At 42.8% G+C, this 27436-nt stretch overlaps 1 protein-coding gene across 8 annotated transcripts in view; it reads right to left on the bottom strand.

Annotated features, from left to right (window-relative positions):
• LOC127071605 (protein tiptop) overlaps positions 1-27436 on the bottom strand; it is a 141797-nt gene that overhangs the window by 21764 nt on the left and 92597 nt on the right. The window contains exon 2 of one of the 8 annotated variants that reach the window (XM_051011085.1): positions 13599-13665. The exons of the other annotated variants lie outside the window; for them this stretch is intronic. Within the exon in view, the coding sequence (XP_050867042.1) occupies positions 13599-13614 (16 nt within the window). The 5' untranslated portion in view covers positions 13615-13665. The remainder of the gene's footprint in view (positions 1-13598; positions 13666-27436) is intronic. 8 annotated transcript variants of the gene reach the window in all.

Below are 27436 nucleotides of genomic sequence, written 5' to 3'. Positions count from 1 at the left end.
TCTCTCTCTCTCTCTCTCTCTCTCTCTCTTACTCTCTACTCCCTCCCTGTCTCTTTCTCTTCTTTCTTTCTTTCTCTCTTCTCTTTTCTCTCTCTCTCTATCTATCTCTCGCGAAGCCGCACAGAAGTTAAGAATCTTTCGCCTTCCTGTATGCCCGTCCATCACATAAGTGTTTCCTTAATACGCGAACGTCTGTGCCAATGTACAATTTCTTACCAACCCTCTTTCTCCTCCCTTTTTTTCTCCTCATCCTTATCCTCATCCTCATACCCCTCCGCCCCTCCTCCTCCTCCTCCTACTCAACCGCCACACCCCACGTCGACCTCTACCCCTCCTCTCTAATAATACAAACTTAGAGAGGAGAAAGAAAACAGAAAAAGACCAAATGAAAAATCGTACACGTACACGTCGACTTCCTTTTTAGAGGATCGCGTCAGACCAGAAAGAGAGAGGAGGAGAGAAAGAGAGAGAGAGAGAGAGAGAGAGAGAGTGTGTTCTTACGGACGTTTCGATCCGTTCCGCGCGAAATACTTTAACACACAGAAGAGAAGGAGACGGAGAAGGAAAAGGAGAAAGAGAAGAATAAGAAGGAGGAGGAGGAGGAGGAGGAGGAGGAGGAGGAGGAGGATACTTCGCGGCTGGCCGCTCGCGGTGTGACGGACGTAGAGAAAATAAGGCGCGTGACCGGTCCGCGTCTTAATCCCGTCTTCTCTCGAATGGATGTCTCTCGAAAAGAGCCGGCCGTCCGTCGCTTCTGCACATCCTCTTTTCGTTTCGTTCGAGAAGAAGAAGAAGAAGAAGAAGAAGAAGAAGAAGAAGAAGAAGAAGAGAAGAAGGAAGAGAAGAAAGAAAAAGAAGATGAAGAGGAGGATGAAGAAGAACAAGAAGAAGAGGAAGATCCCGAAATAGGCCGACGTGCTCGCGAGCGCGAATGAGCGAACGGCCGGCTCACCGATCCGTCCTAATAAATATTGTGTCAACGTAAATAAATGCTTTGCCACGTGGTACGCTCGAGTGGCTAGACTAAGAAGCAGTAGTAGTGTGAGAGAAAGAGAGAGAGAGAGAGAGAGAGAGAAAGTGAGAGGAGGGAGAATATGGCGGCAGACTCGATCCGTCCTCCGGATGACGGACGGTTGATGTACAGAAGGACAGGTGCACTTTTCGATCTTCTCTCTCCGACATTCAAACTGTTCTCGGCCCTGAGGCAATTCTCTTACCCCACGTTTCTTCCATCGTCGTCGTCTTCGTCGTCTTCGTCGTCGTCGTCGTCGTCGTCATCTTTTCGACTTCGTTTTCGTTTCGATATCATGTTCCTACTTCCGTCTTATCTTTTTTTACTCTCGCGATTCGTTCCGTTTTGCTTACTCTTGACATTCCTTCGAGTTTAAAGATTTCTATCGATTCTTACTATATTATTCTCTGTTTCTCTTTCTTTATGTATATTATATACGTACAATATGCCATATGCATCTGCCACATCTAGATATTATATTTTGTAGTTGCGGAAACGATTTATTCGAATCGATATTGTAAAAGCTTTTACGAATAGATAATGATCAAAAGCTTGTGTATTACCTACTCGTAAACTCGTCGGTACATAGTCGGTAAAAATCGAATATCTTTCCTATTCGTTGGCCAAGCGTATAAAGTATTTGCTACGTACGTACGTCCGGCAGATTAGCGTGAATAGGGATTAGAAACATCGACTTGTCGTTGAAGTAACGGATGGGTGATGCGGTGGACAGGTGCACCACTCAATCTTCCTCTCTCGCGCCGTTCTCCTCTAATTTGCCTGTCTCTGCGGGCTTCGATCCGCCATCCTGTCCGTGTAAAGTGCGTCACGGATGCGCCGGTTAACTTTGCGCAAAAGTCTCAACCGATTTCTATGTCCGTTACTACTATTTTTCTTCCATAACCTCTTCCGTAATTATTTCCACTCTCGAGAAATGTATTCGGTTTGTCTTAGCGACCGGTAATGGCGTCGATTCACTGGGAATGAAGAGCTCGCGTCGTTCTAAAATTACTTGAAAAGCAACCGTCAATGAATTTAATATACTCGGACGTTTCGAAAGATCTTTCCGTCGGTTTAATTCTCGTAATATTTCCTCTCTCCTTCGTCGTTACGGAAGTCCATTAAATATCTCTTCATCGGTGGACAGCCGCCTAAAAATAGTCATGCTAATGCGGTACATGACAAGATTTACGAGCCACCCGTATCTGTTACTTCGACGTACTTTCATCGATCACCAGACGGCTACTTAAAAATCCAATCTCGCGCGTTACGATCTTAAAAATTTTATAAAAGGCACTATAAACGTACCGCGATATCTTCGAAGAAAGAAAATTCGGACGCATTCGTACTATATGGAATTAGAGTAAAATTATGATCGGTTCTGTCGGTTGGTGGCCTTCGTCCTTTTCACGGCTGGAAATACGCGTATAAAGAAGAAAAAAAAATGAATAAGAGGAATAAGAAAAAGAAGTACAAGGAGAAGATGAAGAAGAAGAAGAAGAAGAAGCGCGACGAAAGGAACGCGCTGACGATCGTTTTGGAAAAAGTTGTGTTCTGGAAGAAGCGTAGGACGAAGGGAAGCAACGATGAGGGGTGGGGTTGGGAGGTGGCAGTCAGTCAGTCACTCGACTTGCCGTCGCTCGAAGCCAGAGCAGTTCCAGCGTAGTCGTAAGGGGGCCGGGACCGAGCTTGGAACAGATTTATGCGACACACATGCGGCAAGGCGTATAACTCACTCGCTCGCCCATAATATCCTCCCTCTGAACCCCCCCTGACCGCCCCATCGCTCGCCGCTCCTGGCCCCCAAAGGCATCGGGATGAGAGACAGACGCACCAATACTCTCGAACGAGACCCAAGCGCACTGATATTTATTACGTATTGGGATTATGTTATGCAGTGGTTCCCACTATGCTTTCTCCTTATGCACGAATCGCCCAGTGTCGTTACTATACTACTACTTTTCTAATTTTTCCTCGAATCGATTGCTAGTTCTTTTCTTGCGACGTTAGAAATTATTTCGTCCAACGAAAGTCGACGAACGTTCTTTCTCTATTTCATCGTTACTACTTTATTCCCATTTGTGTATCGAACTTGTGTGTGTTTCTTGGACTCTTTATTAGCCCGTTTAACTGAAATTTAATGCTTTCTATGTCATCGGGTTAATCGCTTTCAAGTAGCGAATAAAATGAAAATATTTGAAAAGAAGGTCGTCGAATGTGATCCTATCGTGCCTGATACGGAACTATAATGCTACAAATGCTATTTAAAATATTCTACGTTGTTTCGAGAGTTGTTTACATTGCTATAATAAAACGTCCGCTGGTACGCCATCGCTGCATAGCAGGGTTCGGCATCAGTCAACGTGATTTACAGTAGGATGTGTCATACTCGCGACCAGTCACCGGCAGCCAAAAAAAATAAAGTGGAAATTCCAATTTGTAGATCGTCAAATATTCGACAAGAAATTTAGAAGTAACTACAAACTAGGTGTATAATTCTTTTCATCCCGTAACGATTTCGTAACTTCGATTACAAGCTACTATGTTTTACTGTGCCGTGATAAAATGCTGTCGGTTGGTTCGCACTATCTTTTCTGTTCACACGATATATGTGTGTGTGTATGTATGTATACATATGTATATATGTATGTATATATTAGAGGTAAAAATCATATATAACAGGTGCCGAATAGAAGAGAAACCGTCGATATAAATCAACACGATTATTGATGTTTCGAATGACTAGGTTCCATCGTGACCACTCGATTATCGTGTCCGAGTAAATAACCGTATCTACTTACGGAACAAATAATGAGGCCGATACTCGTAAAGTGCTAAGCAAGGACGGATTAACAGTATAGCCACGATTCGATATAATCGGATGACTCCTTTCGTTACGTTGCATTTGAAGTAACCGTATAACGCATAAATACAGAAATAATTTCAATGTGTTTCGATATCAGAGAAACAGAAACGACAAAGAAACGATATGAAAACGTCTAGGGTCTCTAACTTGCTTTAGTAAGTAAGTACCTGATCCATTTAAACGGCTTTTCGCGTTAACGTTCGATATAACATCTGGATATTCGTCATTAATAAGATATTCGTTTCTTCGTCGTTGTTATCGTCGTCGTCATCGTCGTCGTTGTTGTTGTTGTTGTTGTTATCGTCGTCGTCTTTTATCGACAATTCACATGAAATATGTACGGTGTTTATACGAAACAGGTATTCAAAACGAAATATGCGAACGAAGCGAAATCGATTAGTCCCGTCGCGAATCGTCAACGCCGCGCCGCTTGGAAAGGCAAAGAGTTTTTTCGCGGCATCAGGAATGCCACCGTAAATCGTCCTGTCTCCTCGCTTTCGCCCAACGGCTTAACGTATATTCCCATAACGCGAATAAAAACGGGAAACGAAGCGGGCAACGGGGCGGTACGAGAAGAGAAGTAAAGAGGAAGAGGGAGAGAAAGAGAGAGAAAGACAGAAAGAGAGAGAGAGAGAGTATACGGTGCGGTTAGAAGAGTTCGTAAATCGAGTAAGTCTCGTTTGTGTGCGCTCTGTGGTGTTACACACTAGCTTGGAACTCTACTACGTAGAGTAGTAGAAGAAGAAGAAGAAGAAGAAAAAGAAGAAGAAGAGAAGGAGGAGGAGGAGGAGGAGGAGGAGGAGGATGTGAAGAGGAGAGTCGATGGTGGTGACGAGTACGCCGGTGAAAGATAGAAAGGGAGCAAAGATACGAAGAGAAAGAGGAAACTCTGTATATGAAGGGGGTTCAGCTATGCCCATACAGAGCCTAGTTAGCTTGGGATCGTACCACCTTTGTTTGCCCGCCCCACCTCCGCCATCCTCGCGATCGTAGCGTGTCGTGTGTGCGCGCGCGCGCGTTTGCTTGCTCGCTCGCTCGTTCGTTCGTTCGTTCGTTCGTCGTTCATTCGTTCGTTCGTTCGCTCGTCGTTCGTCGTTCGTTCGTTCACTCGCTCGGCCACACGCACACAACGATGGCATGGCGAGCGACGCACGTGTACAAGCCTCTTCGTTACGCACACCACGAACTCACCGGTAGCCGTAGCATTATATCGTGAGCACAGAAGTAATTTATAGTTGCAATAATTTATTGGGTACCATGGGGTTTATACTTGCCTGACGTGTAGCCATCCGTCACCGTCAGTGACGTCACCTCCCTCCACATAATGACTACCTACGTCCCTGACTCTTCCCCTGTCCCGCCAATAGCTCTCTCTCTCTCTCTCTCTCTCTCTCTTTCACTCACTCTGCACCAACGGTCCCACCATTTACCCCGCACCTCCCCCGCTTACACCCCTTGCACCCTTCTGCGCGTAACTAACCCCGCTCTTCTCATTTCTACTAGACCATTCGTCTAGTTATACTATGTAGCGTCGCTTAACGATGTGCGACGTCCGCCGTAATAATCGTGTGAATCTGCCTCAGATGGAAAAACTATGATCGAGGATGTTATTAACAGGGAACGATCGGATTCCCTCTTTCTTAGGTTTAAATTATATAAGGCGTCATTTGCCGAGTTAAATGAAAACTCCTGCTCGTGTTCCCGCTCGTGTATAACTTACGTTTGATGTCATTTAGAAATCGAGTCGTGTCAGAAGGAACGGAGTGAGTTGGACGATCGGTTAAAGGTTCAAAGAGAACAAGAGGTCAACGTCACCGTTGCCTTTGTCGCCTTAGTCGCGGCATGGGAGCGAACGAGCTAGCGATAACGATTTTTTATGAAGTCGAGAAGCGAGGAGAAGGAGCTCGTATATTCTCAACGCGGCAGAAGTTCGTTTGCCTGACGGACAGCGTCGCGTAAGACAGGATGACGTGAGACCGCGATACGTCATGTCTGCCCTTCTACCTTCCTTCCTCTTCTACACCTCCCATCTTCATCTCTTCCCACCGATGCTTCTTCACCTTCGCTGGCATCAACCTCCGATCCTCGGTCGTCTCTTCGTACTTCCTTCAATTCCACGTATACAGAAGAAGAAAGTATTAGAGTGTGTGTGAAAGAGAGAGAGAGAGAGAGAACGAATATGTCGGCATCGATGTTGGATGGTGGTGTATAGCAGTCACCAGAGGCGCCTCACGATGGCTGCTAGAGATGACGAGTCGGTCCAGAGCTAGATATGCTCGTCACGTCCCTCGCTCACCTTCTCCCATGAGAGAGAAGAGTAAGAAGGATGGGGACAAACGGAGAAGGAAGAAGGAGCAACGCTAGGCGAAGGTGGTGGAGAAGGAAGGTGATGGTACTGCTACCGTTGGCGACGTTGTTAGTAGTAGTAGTAGTAGTGTAGTAGTAGAGATGGTGGAGTAGTGGTAGTAGAAGCAGCAACAGCAGTAGTAGTAGTATCAGTAGTAGTAGTAGTAGTAGTAGTAGTAATAGAGGTGGTAGTAACTGTGGTAGTGTTGGTGTCACTGAAGGAGAACAAGTAGGGTGGTGCTGCGAGTGGAAGTGACGTTGACGGGCGTTTGTCACTGTCCTCGGCAAATAATATCCAGCACTGCTCGGTATAACCACCCCCATCTCTCCCACTCCCGTCTTTCCCTCTACGAGCTTCTCCTTCTCCTACTCTTCCTCTTCCTCCTCCTCTTCCTCTTCCTCCTCCACCTCCTCATCTCCTCCAACTCGAGACTCTCCCGCGGACAACGCACACCGTGAAAGTTTAAACGTATGTGAGAGAGCTTGTTCGTGTCTTCGCTCGTCAAGGCGTACGTACGTGTGTGCAAGCATCCGTACGGATCTATAACCACTTGTGCCATGAGCTATGAGGGATGGCCGTCCCGTTGTACATTTTCTCCTTCGCCGGGTTTTAACACCTTGTCTCTATGCCTTCGTCTCTGCTTTCTCCTTTTCTTTTCTTCTCTTTGATAATTTTCTATAGATCAATGATCCTAGACGATAGACGCAATACAACATTTGTTTTCCATATGTCGAGCGTATCTAATGTATCGTCCACGTGACGCGGCGGTTAATAGAGTGGAACAGGTAAAAAAGATAATGAATCGTGAATTAGCACAAGGGAGTTGAAATACGGCTAATGGTTCTGTCCCCTCCATCCACAGGAGAGTCCCCTCCTTTGGTATACCGAACGAACGAGGATAATTAGGGGAACTTATTCGTGCCGTCGGAAAAGGAAGACAAGATCCACGTCGTTGAAGACGACGAGAATTGATCGAAGCAGAGTGGGCGCTGGTGCGAAGTGGCAAGGGTGGAGTGTCTTGGCGACAGCCGTCAATCGATTGTCAAGCAGGTCAGCCAACCAACCTAACCCAAATCCTTCAAGTCCTTCTCTCTTCCTCTTTCACTCTTCGTCCCTCTGTCCGCAGGTTACCTTGAAAAGGGGATGACTACCGAGACTGTCGACGCTTAATAATTACTAAAACCGAAACTATTCTAGAATCTACCGACAAGGCTAATAATTATCGCTCTATTCGAGAACCTACTACCGAGTATCATCGAGTGGAAACGTGATTCTTGAGACTCGTAATAAACTCGTTCGCTCATTTAGACGACGACGTCTCGAATTAGGTTGATTCGTAATTACAGACGATCAAGAGCAAAACTCGGAGCTTAATTTGATGTTATACTTTAAACTTGGCTCGTGGTAAAGCCAGATCCCAGGGACCGCTTTACAATTTGTTGGGCTTACTGTAATGACGATCTCGTCGAAAGACAGAGAAAGAGAGAGAGAGAGAGAGAGAGAGAGAGAGAGAGAGAGAGAGAGAGAGAGAGAGAGAGAGAGAGAAAAAGAGAGTTCGTGGAATTCCGTCTGCGACCATAAACTCCGAGGCTGTCATTAAGAGCCGCTTCATCGACGATCACTTGGCAAAAAGGTTTTTGTTTTCGAGATGGTCTTCAACAAAGCTTAAGCCTTTTCCCTCCTTCGACGTGTTTATGAAAGATAAAAGAAATCGATCTTCCTCTTTTTACATCGGATCCCGAATATATGTAAGTACATACTTAGCCAATGTCGAAAAGTATCTGTTCCGTGTTCAAAGCAAAGTAGGGACGTTGTTAGGAGAAAGGGTTTAAACGTCAAAAGGGGATTTAATCGAGCGTCGAAAACTGCGGTGTGTTCAATTTCCCTCGATTAACGTCTCCTCGGTGCGGAGGCAGGCTTGGGGCGAACTCATTCGTCGAGTCAAGAGGGAGATAGGGAAACCGACATCGAAAGAGAAAGAGGAGGAAGGTTAGGGAGAGCTTTTGGAAAGGAGGAAAGGAGATGAAAACTTTCATCGAGAAGGAGGAGCAAAGAGAAGAAAAGAGAAGGGATGTAATGAGTCGAAGGTTGCGGTGACGACTGACGAGTCGTCTGCTAAAGTGACGCTTGGACTTGACCGTTCTACGTTTTCCTCATTCTCCCTTTCCTAACTGTCAATGTGAACTTTGGTTATCTAACTGCTATCTCTTTCTCTCTCGCGCTCGCCAGATACGAAATAAAGCAGTACGGCAATATATATATATATACCTAGAACCCTGTCCGGTGTCTAAGTGGAAGGGGTAAAGGAAGGAGTAGACACCCTCCTAGCCGCTTTCTGGACTCCCACCTTCACCACCGCCATCGCCACTACCCTCCACCACCCTCCCCCTTTTCCCCCCTATCGATATCAAGACTACCGTCCGACAGATCAATGCCGTGAACGGCGACGACGCCTGGGCGTCCACCGACGTCTCTTTGGACAGACGGCTCTGAGCATCGACGGACCTTCGAATAGCACCGTTCGGCTTTAGAAGACCTAACCTACATTGCTTTCGAAAAACTCCCATTGTGCTCGCTGCCGCTCGCTCAAGACTCCCACCGGGACTGCCTTGCCAAAACTGATTAACCTCGGCATTGTTGCACGCTATGTCAGATCGTCGTAAAGCTCAAAGTTTCTGCCTTTTTGATCGTTCTAACATATTTGAAGGGAAGAAGAAATAATCAAAGAATGTTTACGGAATAAAGAGAAAAAAGAAAAAAGAAAGAAAGGACAGGAACAAAGATAAAGAAAAAAGATAACGTTTTATTTTATCGAAACACTGAGAAAAAGGTTTACCCGACTTTCACGGAATACTGTCAGCGGTATTCCAATAATTTCAATCGTATTGACGTAGGCCGACTAACCTTGGAAAGAAAGGGCTGTCTCTTGGTGCTATGGAAGACAGGACAGTTCTGAGCGAATAACGTGACGGACGGACAGACGGCGTTGGAAATCAGACTCGTAGACTTCATTGCATATTCAGCGAGCGGAGACAAAGTAGGAGGGAGTTTTGTCTTGAACTCCGAAAGAGAAAGAGGAACTGAAGGTGGAGGAGACGAAGGAAGACGACGAAAGTGGCGGTTGTCGGGAAACCGAAAAGTAACAGTCGGTCGGACTTTCACGAGGATATCGCGCGCTACGGTGCTTTATTGGTTTCTCTTTTTTTGCTCTCTCCCTCTCTCTCTCTCTCTCTCTCTCTCTTTCTCTCTCTGTTTCTCTCTTTCTTTTCTTTCGGATACCCGAGTCCTTTCGAGAAAAAGCTAAAAGACGCGAGAAAGACAGACGTGGACGTGCAGAAGGGGGACGAATAGGGGGGGGGGGGGGAAGAGATGAGGGTGCGATTACCGAGCGACCGGTGATATATCTTGACGCGAGTTATTTCAGAGTGGAATAGAAGAAAAAAAAGAAAGAAGGAATGAGGAGGATTCATTCGAAGTTGGTAAACGTAAGTATGTAGTCCGTTCTTTTTATCTATCCATCTTTCTTTCTTTCTTTCTTTCTTTCTTTCTTTCCATCTATCTATCCTTCTATCTTTTTTCTATCTTTTTCTTTCCTTCTTTCTTTCTTTCTTTTTCTATACTATCTACGACAGAAACTCAAAAGGATGATTACTATTTAAGAATATACGAAAATTCCTTGTAACGTATCTTCGAAAGATCTTTATTATGTTTTATTGTAAGTATATTAGATCGGAATAAAATATAATATCAAACAAGCATTGTCTTCTATATCGTGTATATCCTTAATTGGGTGGAACGGAAATGCGTTTGGATTTAATAAGTTCCTATGAACTAACAGAGAAGAAGAAGAAGAAGAAAAAGAAGAAGAAGAAGAAACGGAAGGTTGACGAGCGTAGATTTGGATTGAACAAGCGCGAACAAAGCCAGGACTAACTTTAGCTCGCGAAATCAAGGCGATTTCTCGACCAGTGTGTCTCGTTGAACCAACGGGTTTGCTTCACCGCCGGTCGTCCCTAATGACGCATTTTGACGGACGAGAACAGAAATCTGTTTGTAGAAAATGCATGGTAATTGCTATCACGCATGAGGCTGTTAATTTGAAGCCAACGCGTGGGATGCCGTCTGACAGCATTGAAAAGAGCAATAAGCATTTGAAGTTTCACACGGCGAAGACGTTTCTTGGCATCATTAAGCTCGCAATATCCGAATTAAATACACCTACCTAAGTTTTCGGTCGCTCAAAAGAGAAAGTAACGAGAATGTCGAATTAAAAAAAAAAAGAAGAAGAAGAAGAAAAAGGAAAAGGAAAAGGACGATTTCTTACATAAAAGAAATGTTCTAAAGTAATTCGTATTTCAACAGTAAAATAATATTTCATAACGATTGATTCCTGTTACCGACAGCATACCGTGGGAGAGTAATGAGAACGGGATACGAAATGGGATTTGAAGGACAGCTTAAAGGATGGATTAAACCGTCCACGGAAGACAGTGTCGAGACTGTCCAGAGGTTTCGGTCCGAGAGTTTGAAGGAAGTTGGAGCCTTCGACAGCGACCCAAAGGTTTGTGTGGTATAGTACGTGAAGGGTGAACGTGAGCTTGCAGTAACGAAAGAGAGAAAGCTCCTGTGTTCCGTTCTACGTATATGTGCGAGTGATAGAGAGAAAGAGAAAGAGAGAAAGAGAGAGGAAGACGTATGTATTCGACAGTAGAAGAGAAGGAAGGGGAGATCTAGAACGAAAGAGAGAGATAGAGATAGAGATAGAGAGAAAGCAAGAGCAAGAGCAAGAGAGAGAGAGAGAGAGAGAGAGAGGAAGAGAAAGCAAGAGCAAGAGAGAGATGGAGGGTGGCTGTTTCATCTGTCACCTGCAGACGCCGCCTTCCTTTCCGTCATCGTCCCTCTCACCCGGCCGGCAGCCACCCCCGGCGACCCCCTTTAATAATAACAACAATAGAGCTGGACTAGTGGCGGTCGGTCGCCGTCGTGGAACGCGGCTCGGGGGTGGATGTCGGTGAGGAGAGAGAGACATGGAAGGAGTAGTGTCGGTGGGACGGTACGGGTCACAAGACGGCCGTGTCACGTCCGCTTCCAGCCTCAGCTCTACCCCCCTCGACAGGTCCACCCCACGTGTCAACCTCTTCCAGGGACGTACTAACTTATCTTCGACAGCGGTAGCATTTTTTCGATCGCTCTTTTCACCGATGACAATGACTCCCTTTCGTTTTTTCTATCTAATTGATCAATTGTACGATTCTTCTTTCTCGACGTTTATTTTCCTTCGCGAAGATTATCCTCGCTAATAGTGGTTACCTTCTTGACGCTTGTTTCAAGAACGACTTATATACGTATCTCTAAATAGTTTTGTATATCTTCGAAGAGGAAGTACAAGACGTTCAACGTAGTATATAACTAAGAACGAAAAGTCGTAGAATTATAAGATTTTCAGACGATACGGAGACTAACGTCTCCAGAAGGTAGGACGAAGATCCGTCCCTGATATCATCCAGTTTCTCCTTTTACCAACGTACGTTCGTTCGTTCGTTCATTCGTCCGTCCGTCCGTCCGTCCGTCCGTCCGTCCATCCGTCCATCCGTCCATTCGTTCGTCCGTCCGTCCACCTCGTCTCTCGTGACCCTTATTACACGTCGCGGCTCAACTTCATCAGGGGGATGTCGCACCACTCACGAGTACGAGCATTAACCTACACGCGTATTGGTACGGACTTGCTCGGTCCTATATGTGTAAGCTACTACCGTTATGCTAATGTCCACGGACATATCTGTGAGGGTAGATGCATCTGCAGTATTTTGCGATAATGGTTACGTCGGTGTTAGAGTAGTGGTTATGGGCTAAGGTTGAAACATATCGTGTTTAAGACCTAAGAGTGTAATATAAAGCGGTTAAGAAAAATATTATAGAAAAATTTTAATCTAATACCCTTACGCATTTATTCGATGTCGATCTTTCAGCAAATCAGCACGCTTTTACTTTGTTCAACTTCATGAACGAACGCGTCGATGAACATCGCCCGGACGAGATAAACGTTCGATCGAAGTTATATTCGGTTTTCTCTCTCGCACACTCTATCCTCTCGTCTCTCTTTCATTCAACTCTCACATATCCAATCGATATGTTATTCCACGAACTGTTCCGGATTACGAGTTGTGTCGTAACCGTGCATCGCTACTCGCTAATTAGAATTGTACAAGTTATTTATATTGGTAGTGGTATGTCGTCCGAGTAAAATAAACTCGTCGCTTACTATAAATCGTGACGCAAGCTCTCGAGCGTGCGGTTTTATGCGCTCGGATGTGTTCTCTCTCTTTCTCTCTCTCTCTCTCTCTGTCTCTCTCTTTCTCTCTCTCTCTCTCTCTCTCTCTCTCTCTCTCTCTCTCTCTCTCTCTCTCTCACGAACTAGAGAGATTCTAAACTCGTATTTCAGGAAATTCCAATAGATCGTAAAGTATCGGAGAAATTAATTTACAAACTTACCGACCCGATCGAGAATCGTCTTCGAGAGGTTAACAATATTTCTGCAACATTTCTATATCCATCAGAGTGATAGTCATGAGGGGCTACATGAATATCGACTCCGCATACGAGCTTCGAATTCACGCTCAACCGGAAAACACCGCTTAAGTTTTCATATTCCAATGTGGTACGATTTTTTTCGATAACCCCATTGTGTTTGCAGTAACGCACAGTGGAAAAAGAGAAAAAGGGAATGAGAGAAAGAGAGAGAGAGAGAGAGAGAGAGAGAGACAAAAGTGAAAGAGAAGAGGACACACGTTTATTAAATCGTATGAATATTTTTCGCTTCGCATTGCATCCAATCGCGGAAATGCGCTCTCTGTTTTTAGGTAATCGCGTATTATTTTTCTGTACGCGCACGTAATATAACGTATATGTATTGTCCGACAAAGATCGAAACGGGAGGTCCATACTTTTTGTCGGGAACTTCGTGATTTCGCGCGTGACCTCCGAACGCGTTCGGACCATTAATCGTTCGTAATTTCGTTCGATTTAATTACCTGGTCGACGCGTCCGAACCGAACGAGGCATTAACCGTCCGTACAGAACGAAATGTTTGCATTTTAATACGCGTCGCCGATGTTTCCTCTAGCTCTTTCCCCCCTCCATTCTTCCTCATCCCTCGTCCTTCTCTTCAACCACCCAACTCCCCCCACTTCGCTCCCCTTACGGCTCACTACCAATCCGTATATACTTTTGCTTTACCTACCTAATAATAGACGCGTAACGAGTGCATCGCTGCATCAATTAACGCCTGATAATAATTAGCGAGCGAGGAGAAGCTCATTGCGTGCAAATCCGACCTGCATTTTTCAATGTCGCGAGAGTGAATACTCACGAACCATTAAGTAACAGCATATCTACTACTATGTATACGTCGATATTCCCATAAACTCTCGTGATCCTTACCTGAAACAGAAAAGAAATGTGATGTCGTTAGTATACTAATTGGTTGAGGGTTACTTAATGTATCTACCTATACATGTATAGATACGTATATATATACATACATACATATGTACATACATATTTATATATTTATATGTATGTGTATGTGTATATACATATGTGTGTATATATATATGTATATATATATATATATATATATAGTATATATATAGTAATAGGTTCGAGCAATTAAGAGCAGCTTGCTGATTGATGTCGATGAACTACGAATCAATAGTTTACGTTACCGGTAACTAAGCGTAACATTGCGAACTGCTTTTAAGTACGTTAACTTCTGCGCATACATAAACACGTAAATACATATACACATACATACATAAATACATACGCGTATAAATACGTCCATACGTTACACATTCGAAGAAACATTCAACTAGCAAGTGGCAGACACAAATTCGACCGCGAGAATATATATATATATATATATATATATATATATATATAAAAGTAATTTTTACGAAGCTTATCGTCAAAAGGGAAAACATCAAAAAAACCATTTCATACATTAGAGAGAGGGGTGACGAGGGTGAGAGTGAGAGTGAGGGGTAGCGGCATTGTGAAAGAAAAAAAAAGAGAGAGAGAGAAAAACAACAAGAAAAAAGAAAATAAATAAAAATAAAGACGAGAGAACGAGGGAGTCGGTGTAAGCGCAAGAATCTTGGTGATATTGCCTTTCTCGTCGATCGATGAGTTCGATACCAAAGTAATTCGATGAATGCACGGACGCGTGTGCGTAATGGCAATCCCACGCTGCGCTTCTCTCCGAGTTTCGTTCGCCGCCACCGCTTTTAACATTTTTTTTCTTCTTTTTTTTTATATTTTTTCCTTTTTTCCTTCTTTTTTCTTTTTTTTTTTTTTATCATTCGAAAGGTAATCCAATCGAGAACGATGATTGAATTATTAATTGAATGACGCGCGTGGTCGGGGTCACACGCACGTTCCCATGTATCCGCCGTATCTCTCGATGTTTCTCCCTCTCCTTCTCTCTCTCTCTCTCTCTCTCTCTGTCCCTCTCCAGCAACAGTGAGACGGTTTCTCATCGTGAATAATTCGCTCTGCCTATACAACCATTGCCTTTTAATGCACCTCGAAAAATCTATTGACGATCTATATACCGACTGAAATAAAATTGCAGACATTTTCGGGCAATCTTTATCGCGACCTTATCACGCGAACATGAGAAAACGTTACGTGGAAAAATAAATTTTGTTTTGACAATATCGCGACAACGGTCGAAAGATTAAGATGCATCGGATTAAAGTTTCACTGTGTTTGCAAAACTGCGATTGTAAACAATGCGAATTATTAATGAGATTCTTCATTATCGGGTCAGAGATCGTAGTTAATTCGGATTGTATCATTTTTTTTCTCTTTCTTTTTCTTCTTTCTAATTTTCTAAACAATCAATGAATATCCTATTTCTCAGATGGGAATTGAAGAAAGATTCGTTTCTTTTTCATCGGTCGTTGAACTTTCTCTCACGTGTATATACACACGCGCACACACACAATTCTTTTTTTCCCCCTTTTTTCTTCCATCTTTGTTTTTTTCCTTTCGATCGAGGACTATCAATTAACGTTCAGATCAAATTCGTGGTGTGAAAATCGTGTCGATCCTTAAAGGATAAAAACGGCAACGCACAAAAGAGCAAAAATACGTTCGACTGCGGTTACTGTAAACAGATCTGAGCTCTTCTTGATGTTGAACGAAGCGTAGCCATCGTATCGAATTAAATCGACTTAAAAAGAACGGAAGGAGAAGGAAGTGAGAAGAGAAGATACGGATAGATGGAGTAAAAGAAGAGAAGAGCATTCTTCCGTCCCGAGCTCCCTAGAAAATTAACAGGCGACGGTAGTAAATTTGAAGTGAAGAAGAGAAGAGAAGAGAAGAGAAGAGAAGAGAAGAGAAGAGAAGAGAAAAGAAGAGAAGAGAAGGAAAGGAAGAAGAGAAGGACAGAGAAGAACAGAGGCGAGATAAAAGGGAGTAAAAGATTCCATGTGGAATCATTGACTACGTGTGCTGGTGTTGATAGTGATGGTGGTGGTAGTGATGGTAATGATGGTGATGGTGATGGTGGTGATGGTGGTGGTGGTGGTGGTATACGCTACGAAAGGGGGCTTTGTCTCGATCTCGTCGACGTCCTTGAATAATCTCGTCCTCGGAAATTTGATCGACACCGGTCAAACGGGTCGACCGGACTTCAAACACACACGTGTAAGCTCTTCTCAAGTAGGCGGACATTGGGGAGTTGCTTAAGTCGATGGAGAGGAGATGACAACGAGGATGAAGAACGAAGGTGAAAAGGGAGAGAAGAAGGAGCAACGATCTTGTCTTTTTGGACAGATCGAAAGAAAGAAAGAGAGAAAGAGAGAGAGAGAAAGAGAGAGGATGAAAGAACATCGTCGAAGAGGCAACACATGGCTGGAATAACTCGGAAAGTGTCAGAACGATAATCTGACGCCAGCAACATGATGGACAGGATGGACAGTCCACTTCGCTCTTTCGTCTCTGTCCGTCTGTTTATATCTGTCTTTTTCTCTCTCTCTCTCTTTCTTTTTCTTTCTTACTTCTTTGCCCTTGATCAGCCATCCTCTTCTTCGTCTAGATCTATTCGCATGTCACAGTGAACAGCCCCCATTAAAACCCACTGAACTTATCATTGGTCTCCATTGAAATTGCAATAGGGATTTTCTCGACTCACTAATGTCGCCTGAGAAAATTCAAAGGCGGTCAAACACGTGTTTGAAACAGAACGGAAGAAAGGGCCTCGAATAAGGGAGGATAAAATAGAAAGGTAAGAAGAGAGAAAGCTCGGATGATATCGCGCCTATCTCAGAACGTTGTAGTATGCGCGAGCCACAAAGAAACAACGATCAATAATACTCTTTTTACAAAATGAACAGCGTGTGACTTAAAAGAGAATTTAGACATTGATTTAAGCACCTATGTAACATGATTTATCGTAACCAGCTGTTAGCGCAATGCGCGACCCGTAACATTTATTGTTCTCCTCAAAGTACCTATACGAGTCGTTGCGTTTTTTATTTTGTTTTCCCTTTTTTGCTTTTCCGCGAATTGCAAAATGATACCAACGCGTTCAGGGTGGAGAAGAAGAAAGTGGTGGAACTAGACGAAATCTTAGATTCTTGCAAAGTTACGAAGAGAAAAATAAAAAAAAAAAATATATATATATATATATATATATATAGAGAGAGAGAGAGAGAGAGAGAGAGAGAGAGATAGTCTTTTAGCGTTTTACATCGATCGACCGGCTGTCGCAATAGAGATCAGAATTTATCCCGCAATGGAGGAACACTCTTTACGTAGCTCCATTGCAAATAACTTCAACGTGAAAGAGCAAAACGGAAAGAGAAAGAGAGAAGGAGAGAGAGAGAGAGAGAGAAAGAGAGAGAGAGAGAGAGAGAGAGAGAGAGAGAGAGAGAGAGAGGCTTCGGAAACGAGGCTGAATCGTGCGTACGGAATACCTACAACGAATAGCTTTGCGGTACCGGGAATAATTATTAACAGCGACTAACAATAGAGGAGCATGTATCGAAAGGAACGATCGTTCGTTGCTCGACGTTTTGCCAATCGTTTCGAAACAGGGTTCTCTCTAAGATCTAAGAAGAAAATCCGATTGTAATATTTTGTGAGGTTCGAATCTGATCTGAATAAAATCGCTTTGAGGTAGGTAACTGGTTAGGTATGTAACTAAGTATTTGCGTTTGCGTTATTCAATCAGGTGTTCACAATGCGTTTCAACGCGTCCGACAAATGAGGTGTTTAGATCGTTTAAAACGATAAACAATAAGAATAAAGAAAGACGAAAAATCTGTAGGTATATAATCTACCTTATTATTCGATGAGAAGAAGAAAAGAGAGAAAACGAAAGAAAAAGGAAAATGAAAAAGGAAATAGATACGTGAGAGAATGTAAGCATACGACGAGTAAGTATCGAGAATCGTTTTAAAGGAAAGAAAATTAGAAAATTCGAGCGAGTCTCGAGTGGTCTCGTTTTCCGAATATTAATTCCAGTCTCGTCACTCGAAGCTTCTCTGGTGCGAGACGAAAGCCAGGTGCACGGAGACGGATCGAGGTCGTCGCGACGAGGATATTAATTGCTATGTGACACGTACGAGAGGAGGGAAAGCGAGGTCTCTTCGATGGCTTCTTCTTACCTCCTACTTCGCCATGGCGATTGATTCCGACAGGCTTTAGCCAGACTGCATATAATCACAATAATTGACGACGATGGTAACGTATAGGACGGTGACCAATACCGCAACGAACTGGCTTTCGATTCTCCTTCTCCCTCTCTCTATCTCGGAATATTTATATGCCAAATTTTTGCAAAAACATATACTGTATATGAGAGTTTCGCAAGACATCGAATCGACGTCCATTACATACGAAGAACGTGTAGATTCGCGACAGAGTTTCTCGTCATCAAACAAGACGATTAATTATTTCGTATATCTACGTTCAAGCGCCTGTCGAATTGCCCGTCGATTGAATGAACGAAAGGATATTATTCGTGATAAAAAATAAAGAAAAACGAAAGAAAAAATAATAATAAATAAAGATGCAAAGAAAAGGAAAGAAAAGCAAAAGAAAGGCAAAAGAGAAGCAAGAGAAAAACAATTTCCTTCAGAGACCATGACACGTCACTATTATTCTTTAACGATACAATAATAATCCGCGACAATTAGTATTAAACGAATTTAATAGGGGGAAAGGCTAATCGTTCATCAGTTCGATTTATCTTGGTCAATCCTGTGTCTCAAATAATGTCGTTAGATTCGTTTCGAGCGTCGAGATTAATCGATCACGATTCGAAGGAAGTGGGCGCGCGAGCGCGCGCTCTTATCGGCGATCCGTTCCAGCTTAGTTAGACGAAAAAGAAAGAAATATAGAAAAAGAAATAAAAAAAAATAAATACATAAAAAGAAAAAAAAAAGAGAAAGAAAAAATATGACGAAGTACGAGAAGGCCCGACGAACCGAGGACAATTAATAGATCACAGAAACCGTGCGCAATGAGTTTGACTTTACGTTGCGCTTTACACGGTAATGATCGATGTCGGGCGTTAATGTTCAACGCGCGATACCGCGACGCGGGTATATATCTTACATCGGAGTGACACGTGCACGAGGAAAATCGCATTACTTTCGAAAGAAACAGGTTTGTGACAGGGTATCAACCAGAGACACCAGATGTTAATCGTTCGAGCGTCGAACGTATTTGCTCCACGTAAGAGATTCCGATCGATCGCGAAATCGAAAAATCATCGGGGCGCTCGTCGATACATTTGTATATTACTCATACCGGGGTAAATAAAGAAAGAAAAAGAACTCTAAACTACGAAGAGAAAACTATGAACGATCGGCCGAATCGATACCGATATCCGTTTTGCTATCGAAAAAAAATCTGCAAGCTGTGATGTAAGTTCTTATGAAATGAGAACTAACGAAGAAGAGGAAAGATAAAAGAGAGAGACAAAGAGAGACAAAGAGAAAGAGAGAGAGAGAGAAAAGAAAAGAAAAAAAGGAACGAATCGAAAAATCTTTTTCAGCCGCTTTCGGTACACCTGGCAGACGAATGATGTAAATCAAAACTTTCTCGTAAATTTGTCCGATAGACTAAACGATATCGATCGTTCGAATCATCGATCGATCGATCGACGTCATGTGATTTCACTAACTTGAGAAAAATTACAAAGAACGCCGAGGATAAAAGTCAAATCGCATTCGAGGATTAAGATTATCTCGAGATCCAGAATAACAGTTGGGGAAGAAAGATAGGGAGCGTCTCCGTGAAAAAAGGAAGAAAGAAAGGAAGAAACGAAGGAAGGAAGGAAGAAAAGAAGGAAGGAAGGAAGGAAGGAAGGAAGGAAGCAAGGAATGAATGAAGGAAAGAAAGAAGCATAAAAGTAAAGAAGGAAAGGACAAATGAATTCTATTCGCGCGTTATTCCGCGTAAGCAGCTGGACGCGGGTGAAACTCGCAAGAGTGCAAGGACCCCGCCGTGCGACTTCCATTTGAATGGCTCACCTGGAATCACCGTTGCCGCGGTGTAGATAAGATCTAACGAAATCGGTTGTCCAACGAGAGCCCCAGGGGAATTAAAAATGAGAGGAAGGGTCGCCTGCTGGCAGGTGAAGAAGGAGAAGGACCGCATTATTCGGCCCTCGTCCTTATCACGCTCGTTCTCCTATAAATCTAGCGGACAGACACGCGAATTCCGCTTCTTACTGCGTATATATATGTTTTTGTATGTGTATATACGTGTGTGCGTGTGTGAACCGAGCTCGAATTGCGATTAACGTTATGTACTTTATCTTTCTTATTTCCATCTTAATCGTTTTATTATTACGACTTCAGTTAAGTTAAAAACTTTTTCATTATTTTCTACGAGCACTGAATAAACCAAACCGACAAATTTGTCTTCTCGTAGAACGAAGAAACTCGCTCGTTATTAACCCGAGCGTCCGGTGGAACGAACTGGCATCGCTCAGCGACTCCTAAGGACCTAAGACCTCGCATGAGCTACTCTAAACATCCTTCGTCACTCCTGTCTGTTCTACTCTAACTAACGAGTACATAAACTCGCAAGAAAAGGATCCAACGTCGATTTATTTCTCTTCTTCTTCTTCTTCTTCTCTTTTTTTTTCTTTTCTTTATTCTCTAAGACGTCTCGACGAACGAAAAATATAACGGTCAATTTTGTCGACAAGTGTGATGAAACCATGATAAATTGATTATTAGCGTACTAATTAGAACGATCGAAAGAAATAAGATAGCGAGCGATTAATTTCAAGTACGTGCGAACGATTTCGTCATCCCTTTTTAATCATAACAGGATTTCTTGTCTGCGTCGTTTGTCGAAGTTGGTCGGGGAAAAAATGTACGTAAGAAAAAATAAAAAGTAAAGAAAAAAGAAAAAAAAAGAAAAACAAAATATTTAAAGTCACGAAGAGTATTGTCGTCCGATGTTGAACAGTCAGATTCTTATCTTACTTTCACGCAAAGAGCGCGGGGAGTTCACTTGATCCACCTACGGCCGACGACGGAAATAGGCGATACAACGCGGTAATAAATATCACAGTATTATAATTAAGCTGCTCGCACAATGCGTGGGATACGAGATGCAACTAGAGACATAGTTGAACCTAAAGAATAAGAAAAAGAGAAACGTTCGTTGAAAACTGAAAAAAAAACAAACAAAGAAAGAGAAAGAAAGAAAGAAAGAAAGAAAGAAAGAGAAAGAGAGAGAGAAAGAAAAGAGAAACTGTACTTTTAAAATACCAATAGTACCTATCGCAGGATGCCAATATTGTGAATGGACGCGAGTAGGAAAGGAGAATGGAAGGAAGATTATGGAGAATGGTAGAGGGGAAAAAGCAAAACCGAGCACTTGGCAACGGAGATCGGCCGAACGAGAACGTGAATGCGTACATCAACATCGTTCGTTCGATTGACGATCGTTTTACGATCGTTCGCGGCCTTGTGTCGGCGGCTTCTCCGAGTCCGTGGCTCCTTGAGTGGCATCGACTCATTCCGATCGTATTCGGATCGTTGGCAGCTTCACTTCTCTCGACGGATGAGGCCGACTAACTAAAGCGGATACGATACAAAACGAGACGAACGCATACGTATCCTTTACTCTTTCTCTTTCTATATTTCGCTTAACCTCTTGAGATTCGTACCTTTCGTTTATCCATACGTGTCATCTCGTAATCAAGCAACCCAACGAAAACGTATTTCGATGATCGCGTTCTTTTCAGACGGAAACCGCTGACGCGTTTGATACTCGTCTTGGATGGTATTCAACACATCAGGCGATCGAAATGCCGTTCGAAATTTATTTACGCTATCCCACGCTGCAACATCTTATACATACACGCGTTTCAGCGTACGACTTAGATTTACGTTGCCTTCATAATCCGTGATATAACTGTTCCGCAAAGAAAGTTAGCATCGTGGTGGTATGAGTGATATAAGCGTATTAGTACGTTTCAAGCTCGAACCACTGGTCTCTCAGTATTTCACAACGTGTCTCATACGCGCCTGCGCGCGAATTATATATCTTTGAAGAAGAAAATAGAAAAGAGGAATAGAAAAGAAGAAAGAAGGACAGAAGAAAATAGTGAGAACGTGTGGCCGACGAAAAACGTATGTATGTATGTATGTAAGTAAGTGATTGAATCGTAAGTAAAATTCCCAACAATTCTCAGAAAAGGTGACTGCTTAACGAAAGACAACCGAGAAACGTCGGGGCCGGTTTTCCCATCGTACGCACATCCGATGTGGCCTTGTTGGTTCGTCAGCGCGACGTCGACTATGGCTTCTTGAGTGGCAGCGATTCTATTCTGTTCGCGATAGTAAAGCTTTCCAGACGATTCGATGAAAGGTATATACATATACACATACACATCGTACAACATACGTATTTACACACACATACACACACATATGTATATATGTACATACGTAAATGCCGCGTCGACGTACATAAATCAACTCGCAAATATATATATTCCTTGGATTTCGCTAGATTTTAATATTAAAAACGTTGTAATAATTCTACGTTGATCAATCTTTAAAATTAACAAAACATATATAAATACATATATATATATATATCTGTATATATTTTAATTACTCTGCCAAGTTACTTTGGAATGTTTTATTAACGACTAGCCACGAATGCAACGAAGACACGGGATTATCGATGATTCTCGTACACATCGTTTCGGTTTGTACATCGCATTGGCTGAAAGTGGCATAAATCATGATTTTCCCATCGTTCGTTACTATCATTCCTAGTACAGACAACGACGCATTCGATGCGTATTCGTTCGAGCGTAACGAACAACACGTTTGTCAGTGGTTAATCCTTTCGATATTCAACTTTTTCCTCCGCCCTATTCCCCCCACCCTCTTCTATCCTATGCCTTTGCGTCGACCATTATCCATCGATCGATCCTTTTTGACGTGATTCAACAAACGAAGACAATGTAAGTGTTCTATCGTACAAAGATCAATAAAACGAATAAAATTATTATCTTTCTTTTTTTATCATAAATCCTTTCTCTATTCTCTCCCTTTCTCTCTCTCTCTCTCTCTCTCTCTCTCTCTCTCTCTCTCTCTCTCTCTCTCTCTCTCTATCTCTGTATCATTCCGTCTCTTTTTCTTTCTCTTTCTTCCTCTCTCTCTTTTTTTCGATAAGACAAGAACAACCATGAAATATTTGACTGGGAGAATTCGTGGCCTAATTATTCGTCCTGTCGGCGGATACTGAGAGAGAAGGAGAGAGAGAAAGAGAGAAAGAAAAAGAGAGAGAGAGAGAGAGAGAGAGAGAGAAAGAAAAAGAGAGAGAGAGAGAGAGAAAGAGTGAGAGACAGAGAAGTGCAGAGGGAAGGACGAAAATCAAGTGCGGTCGAGAGGACGTCACTCCTCCGTAGGGGCTTCAACATCTCCGGCTCGGCCAGCAGCAGCACCGGCAACAGCAACGGCTGCTGCCGACTAATATCTCGTTCTTTTGTTGCGTTTCGCAGCAATTCGCCTGCCTCCGCAGCTCGCAACGAATTTCGGGCTGATTATTCGGAGCTTCGGAGTGACGTCGGTCGGGTGGATTAAAATGCTCCTAGTAGGGCTACCGGAGTCGGAGAACGGAGAGACACGAGTAAATGGAAAGGGGTGGGAGAAAGAGAGAGAGAGAGAGAGAGAGCAAGAAAAAGAGAGGAAAAAAGAGAGAAAGAAGGCTTCACGTCGGAGATGTCACCCCCGAGGGGTCCGTACTACAACCGGTCGTGCACAGCCTCTGGTCTTTTCGTTCGTTCATTCGTTCGTTTCTTCCTTCTTCCATCCTTCCTTCCTTCCTTCCTTCCTTCCTTCCTTCCTTCCTTCCTTTCTTCTTTCTTTTAATTTTTCTTTTTGAACAGCACGTATCCATCCCATCATCTCATTTCGCGGTATTAGGCTGTTCGAAGCGATCGCGCTGTCACGCGTACAACAATATAGAAACTTGACCGTGCGGAAAAATTCGTATCGTTTATACATTCAAAAAGTTTCGTCCTTGAAAAGATCTTTAAAATGATATTAACGTTACTAGAGTTTCTCTACTGGAGATAGATCGAAACATTAATCCCGTTTATGCGTCTATTGAATCAGCAACAGGTCACTCTAAATTCAGCGACGACGGCGTATGACTTGTTAAATAATAGAAAAAATGGGTGGGGGTGGGAGGATGGGAAAAAAAGGAATAGAGGAATGACAAAAGGAGAAAAAGAGAGAAAAGGAAGGAGATATTTCCTGGACACTTTAAATTTCACCTTGAAACTAAAAAAAAAAAAAAAGATAAAAAGAAATAAAATAAAATAAAATAAAATAAAATAAATTGTACCATGCAGATAACACAGAGAGAAAACGAGACTTTTTCTAATGCGACGACATCGTACGACACGCAGCACGAGGCGTGTGCGCGCTTCAAATCGTCGAGAGGTGAGGGGGAGGAGTGCTCGTCGTTAGTTCGTTCGTTCGTTCGTTCGTTCGTTCGTTCGTTCGTTCGGTAATAATAATAAAAATTCATACGCCACTTTACGGCCATCATAAAAGGCGGAAAATCCGTAGAGAGAAAGACTGCCGACGGTATCGAAAAGAGTGAGCGAGAAAGAGAAAGAAAAAGAGAGGGAAAGAGAGAGAGAGAGAGAGGGAGAAAGAAAATGAAAGAGGATGTGCGCGCATGCAAAAGAGAGAACATGATAAAGAACGAGAACGTTAACCAACCAGGGAAGTCCAAACTTCATAAGCTACAATTATAATGTGATCGTTCCAACATTGTGTGAATTCATCATTATCATATATTATTCATTCCGTGTCAATTTTCATTGTGCAAAGTTGATTTTTAAAACACGCAAATCATTTCGATAGTAATATAAAAGAACGTTCGCAATCAATAGTGATCGAGTTCACGGTTCGTCGTTTTTTCATTTTACAGATTTTCGTTGTTCGAAGTTTATCGTTAAGAAGATAAAACGAGTTTAAATAATTCTCAAAAATCACGCTCATATAAGTCTGGACGCTTCCGTTCCGTAAAGGAACGTTGATCAAAATGAAATCAATAAAATAATTTTAGTCGAGTCACATCGATCGTTTTATGAGACGATCGATAATTCTAAGAATGAATTGTTGATTTTTAATCCAAAAGATTTCTTCTTCTTCTTCTTCTTCTTTTTTCGAGAGAGAGAGAGAGAGAGAGAGAGAGAGAGAGAAAGTGAAGATTCTCAGCTTTGTTCGTATACGTGCGTATGCATATACATATACTCATATAGATATATATATATACCTATATACATATATATATATATATACATATATATATATATACATATATATATATAGCTTTGTCCATATTACGTGCGTAGCATGTATATACACACACAGATATATAGATATATATAACTCACTCAACCACTCGTTATTACATTTTCCATCGAGAACTGGTATCCCATGTAACGATCCACCTACAATTCGCACTATCTATACCATTTTCTCGGCATTTTATCAGAAGACAAACTGTAGAGAAGAATAAAGTAAGTAAGTGTAGCTAGATATCTACATAGAAAGGTATCCTTGACTGTTACTAGAAGTCGATGATAAAACCAACGACATTCCTTCTACGAAAATACAGGACTGACGTATCCGTCGTCGAAAAATCTTCTTTGGACTATCAAAACCTAAACGTAATCGTAACGTGCGATCGTAAAGTAACAATGCATTAGTACGAAATACCTACTACGTAGAGCGTATAAAGTCGACACACATAAAGTGGACACTGACGTCATCCAACAGAGGGACAGAATCACGAAAAGAGAAAGAAAGAAAGAAAGAAAGAAAGGAAGAAAGAAAGAAAGAAAGGAAGGAAGGAAGGAAGGAAGGAAGGAAGGACGACCGGTCTCACGATAAAGACGCTAGTTCGCGACGTCGCTGAATGCTTCAGGAGGCTAAAGAGGTAGATAGAAATTGTGTAGTGGTAGTGGGCAAGGAGAAAGAGGAGGAGAAGGGGAGGAAGGGGAGGAAGGGGAGGGGAGAGAGAAAAGGAGGGCGTAAGAACACCCTCCGGCTCGTGAAGAGTCTGACGAGAGTCGGCCGTTAGCGCGTTTTACGGCGGCATTAAGCTTCTCTTAAATGACGCACGCAAAGTGCTCCTTCCTTCTTCCTCCCCTTCCCCCTCCAGCCCTACTACCATCACGGCCACCACCGCTTTCTCCATTTCATTCCACCCCTCACGCAAAATCGTCCTCTTGTTTTCATGCAACCACCTACCATTCTTCCTCGCCAGTCAAATTAACTTCCTTTTTTTTTTTAATTCTTCTAGAACGGGTATGTATCTATCATCTATTAATAAAGCTACGTTCTTTTCTGATTCTACGAAAGGCATCTTCGATTTTAGTATATATCTAAATGCATCGGTGGTCTGTCCGTTACGAATGTTATGAATTTACGGGTAACGCATATTCGATAGGTCGCGTGTAATAAATGAAATCTCGATGGCGGATAGGGCGGAGGTTGAAGGAAGGGTCGATAGTATCCGATACGTACCTACTACATATGATACGTAGATAGGTAGGTATGTATATATGTATGTATGTATCTATGTATGTATGTAGGTATGTATATATGTATGTATGTATATCTGTAATAAAAAGGATAAGCTACGTAAGCTGCGCCGGACAGTGAGACGAGAGAAAGAGAAAGAGAACGCATCGAGAATCGAGGAAAAGAGAGGTGATACGTACGGAGATGACGGGACGAGTACAAAGGTGAATCGAAAATACCTGTACGACAGAGATCAGACGTCCGTAAGCGTGGTTGTGCGGTATAGGAGTATCGCGCTGGTGAAGAGAGAATGCCGGAGAGACAAAGAGAGAGAGAGAAAGAGAGAGAAAGATAAAGAGAGATAGAGAAAAAGAAAAAGAGAGAGAGAGAGAGAGAAGGTTAGTACGACGACGACGACGATGGAGAACCGACGGGACCTCCGCTTCTCTCTCTGGAGTACCGGAGGACCGGTGGTGAGCAACGGAGGGCACGTAAGTCCGCCCCCGGCCCCGACGACAGCCCTCGTTGGATTCGAGTATTGACAGATATTTAAATGAATATTCCTCGGCTGTTAGGGATCCTCTCTCTTTCTCTCTTTCTCTCTTTGAAATCAAAGCAGAAGGTATAACGGTTCATTTAGACGTGCACCGATAGCTCTCGTTGCGCATGAGTCTATATATATATATATAATATATATACATATATATATATAAATCTACTATCTATCTACGAGCGTACAGTGCACACATAGAAAAACATATAACCAACAAGGAAAAGAGTAGATATCTATGTATGTGCATATATATATATATATATATATATATATATATACATATATATATACACACATATACACACACATACGTCTGAATACGCGCGGATACAGGTTTTCACTTGTCACGTCATCCACGGGTTATCACCGAGCGAGACGACGATTACTAATACGGGGGACGAGAGCAGCTGGAGCAATGGAGAGTCAAAGTCACCTCTTGACGACCCTGTTTGTCGGGCACATGCGGCCGCGCGCGCGCGCCTCGACCATACCCACCCACCCAACCACCCACCACCACCACTACCACCACCACTATCACTACCACTAACGTCGTCGTCGTCGT

This window comes from Vespula vulgaris, chromosome 22 (genome assembly GCF_905475345.1).
Source record: "Vespula vulgaris chromosome 22, iyVesVulg1.1, whole genome shotgun sequence".
Taxonomy (NCBI): domain Eukaryota; kingdom Metazoa; phylum Arthropoda; class Insecta; order Hymenoptera; family Vespidae; genus Vespula; species Vespula vulgaris.
This window is presented reverse-complemented; position numbering and strand designations above follow the sequence as displayed.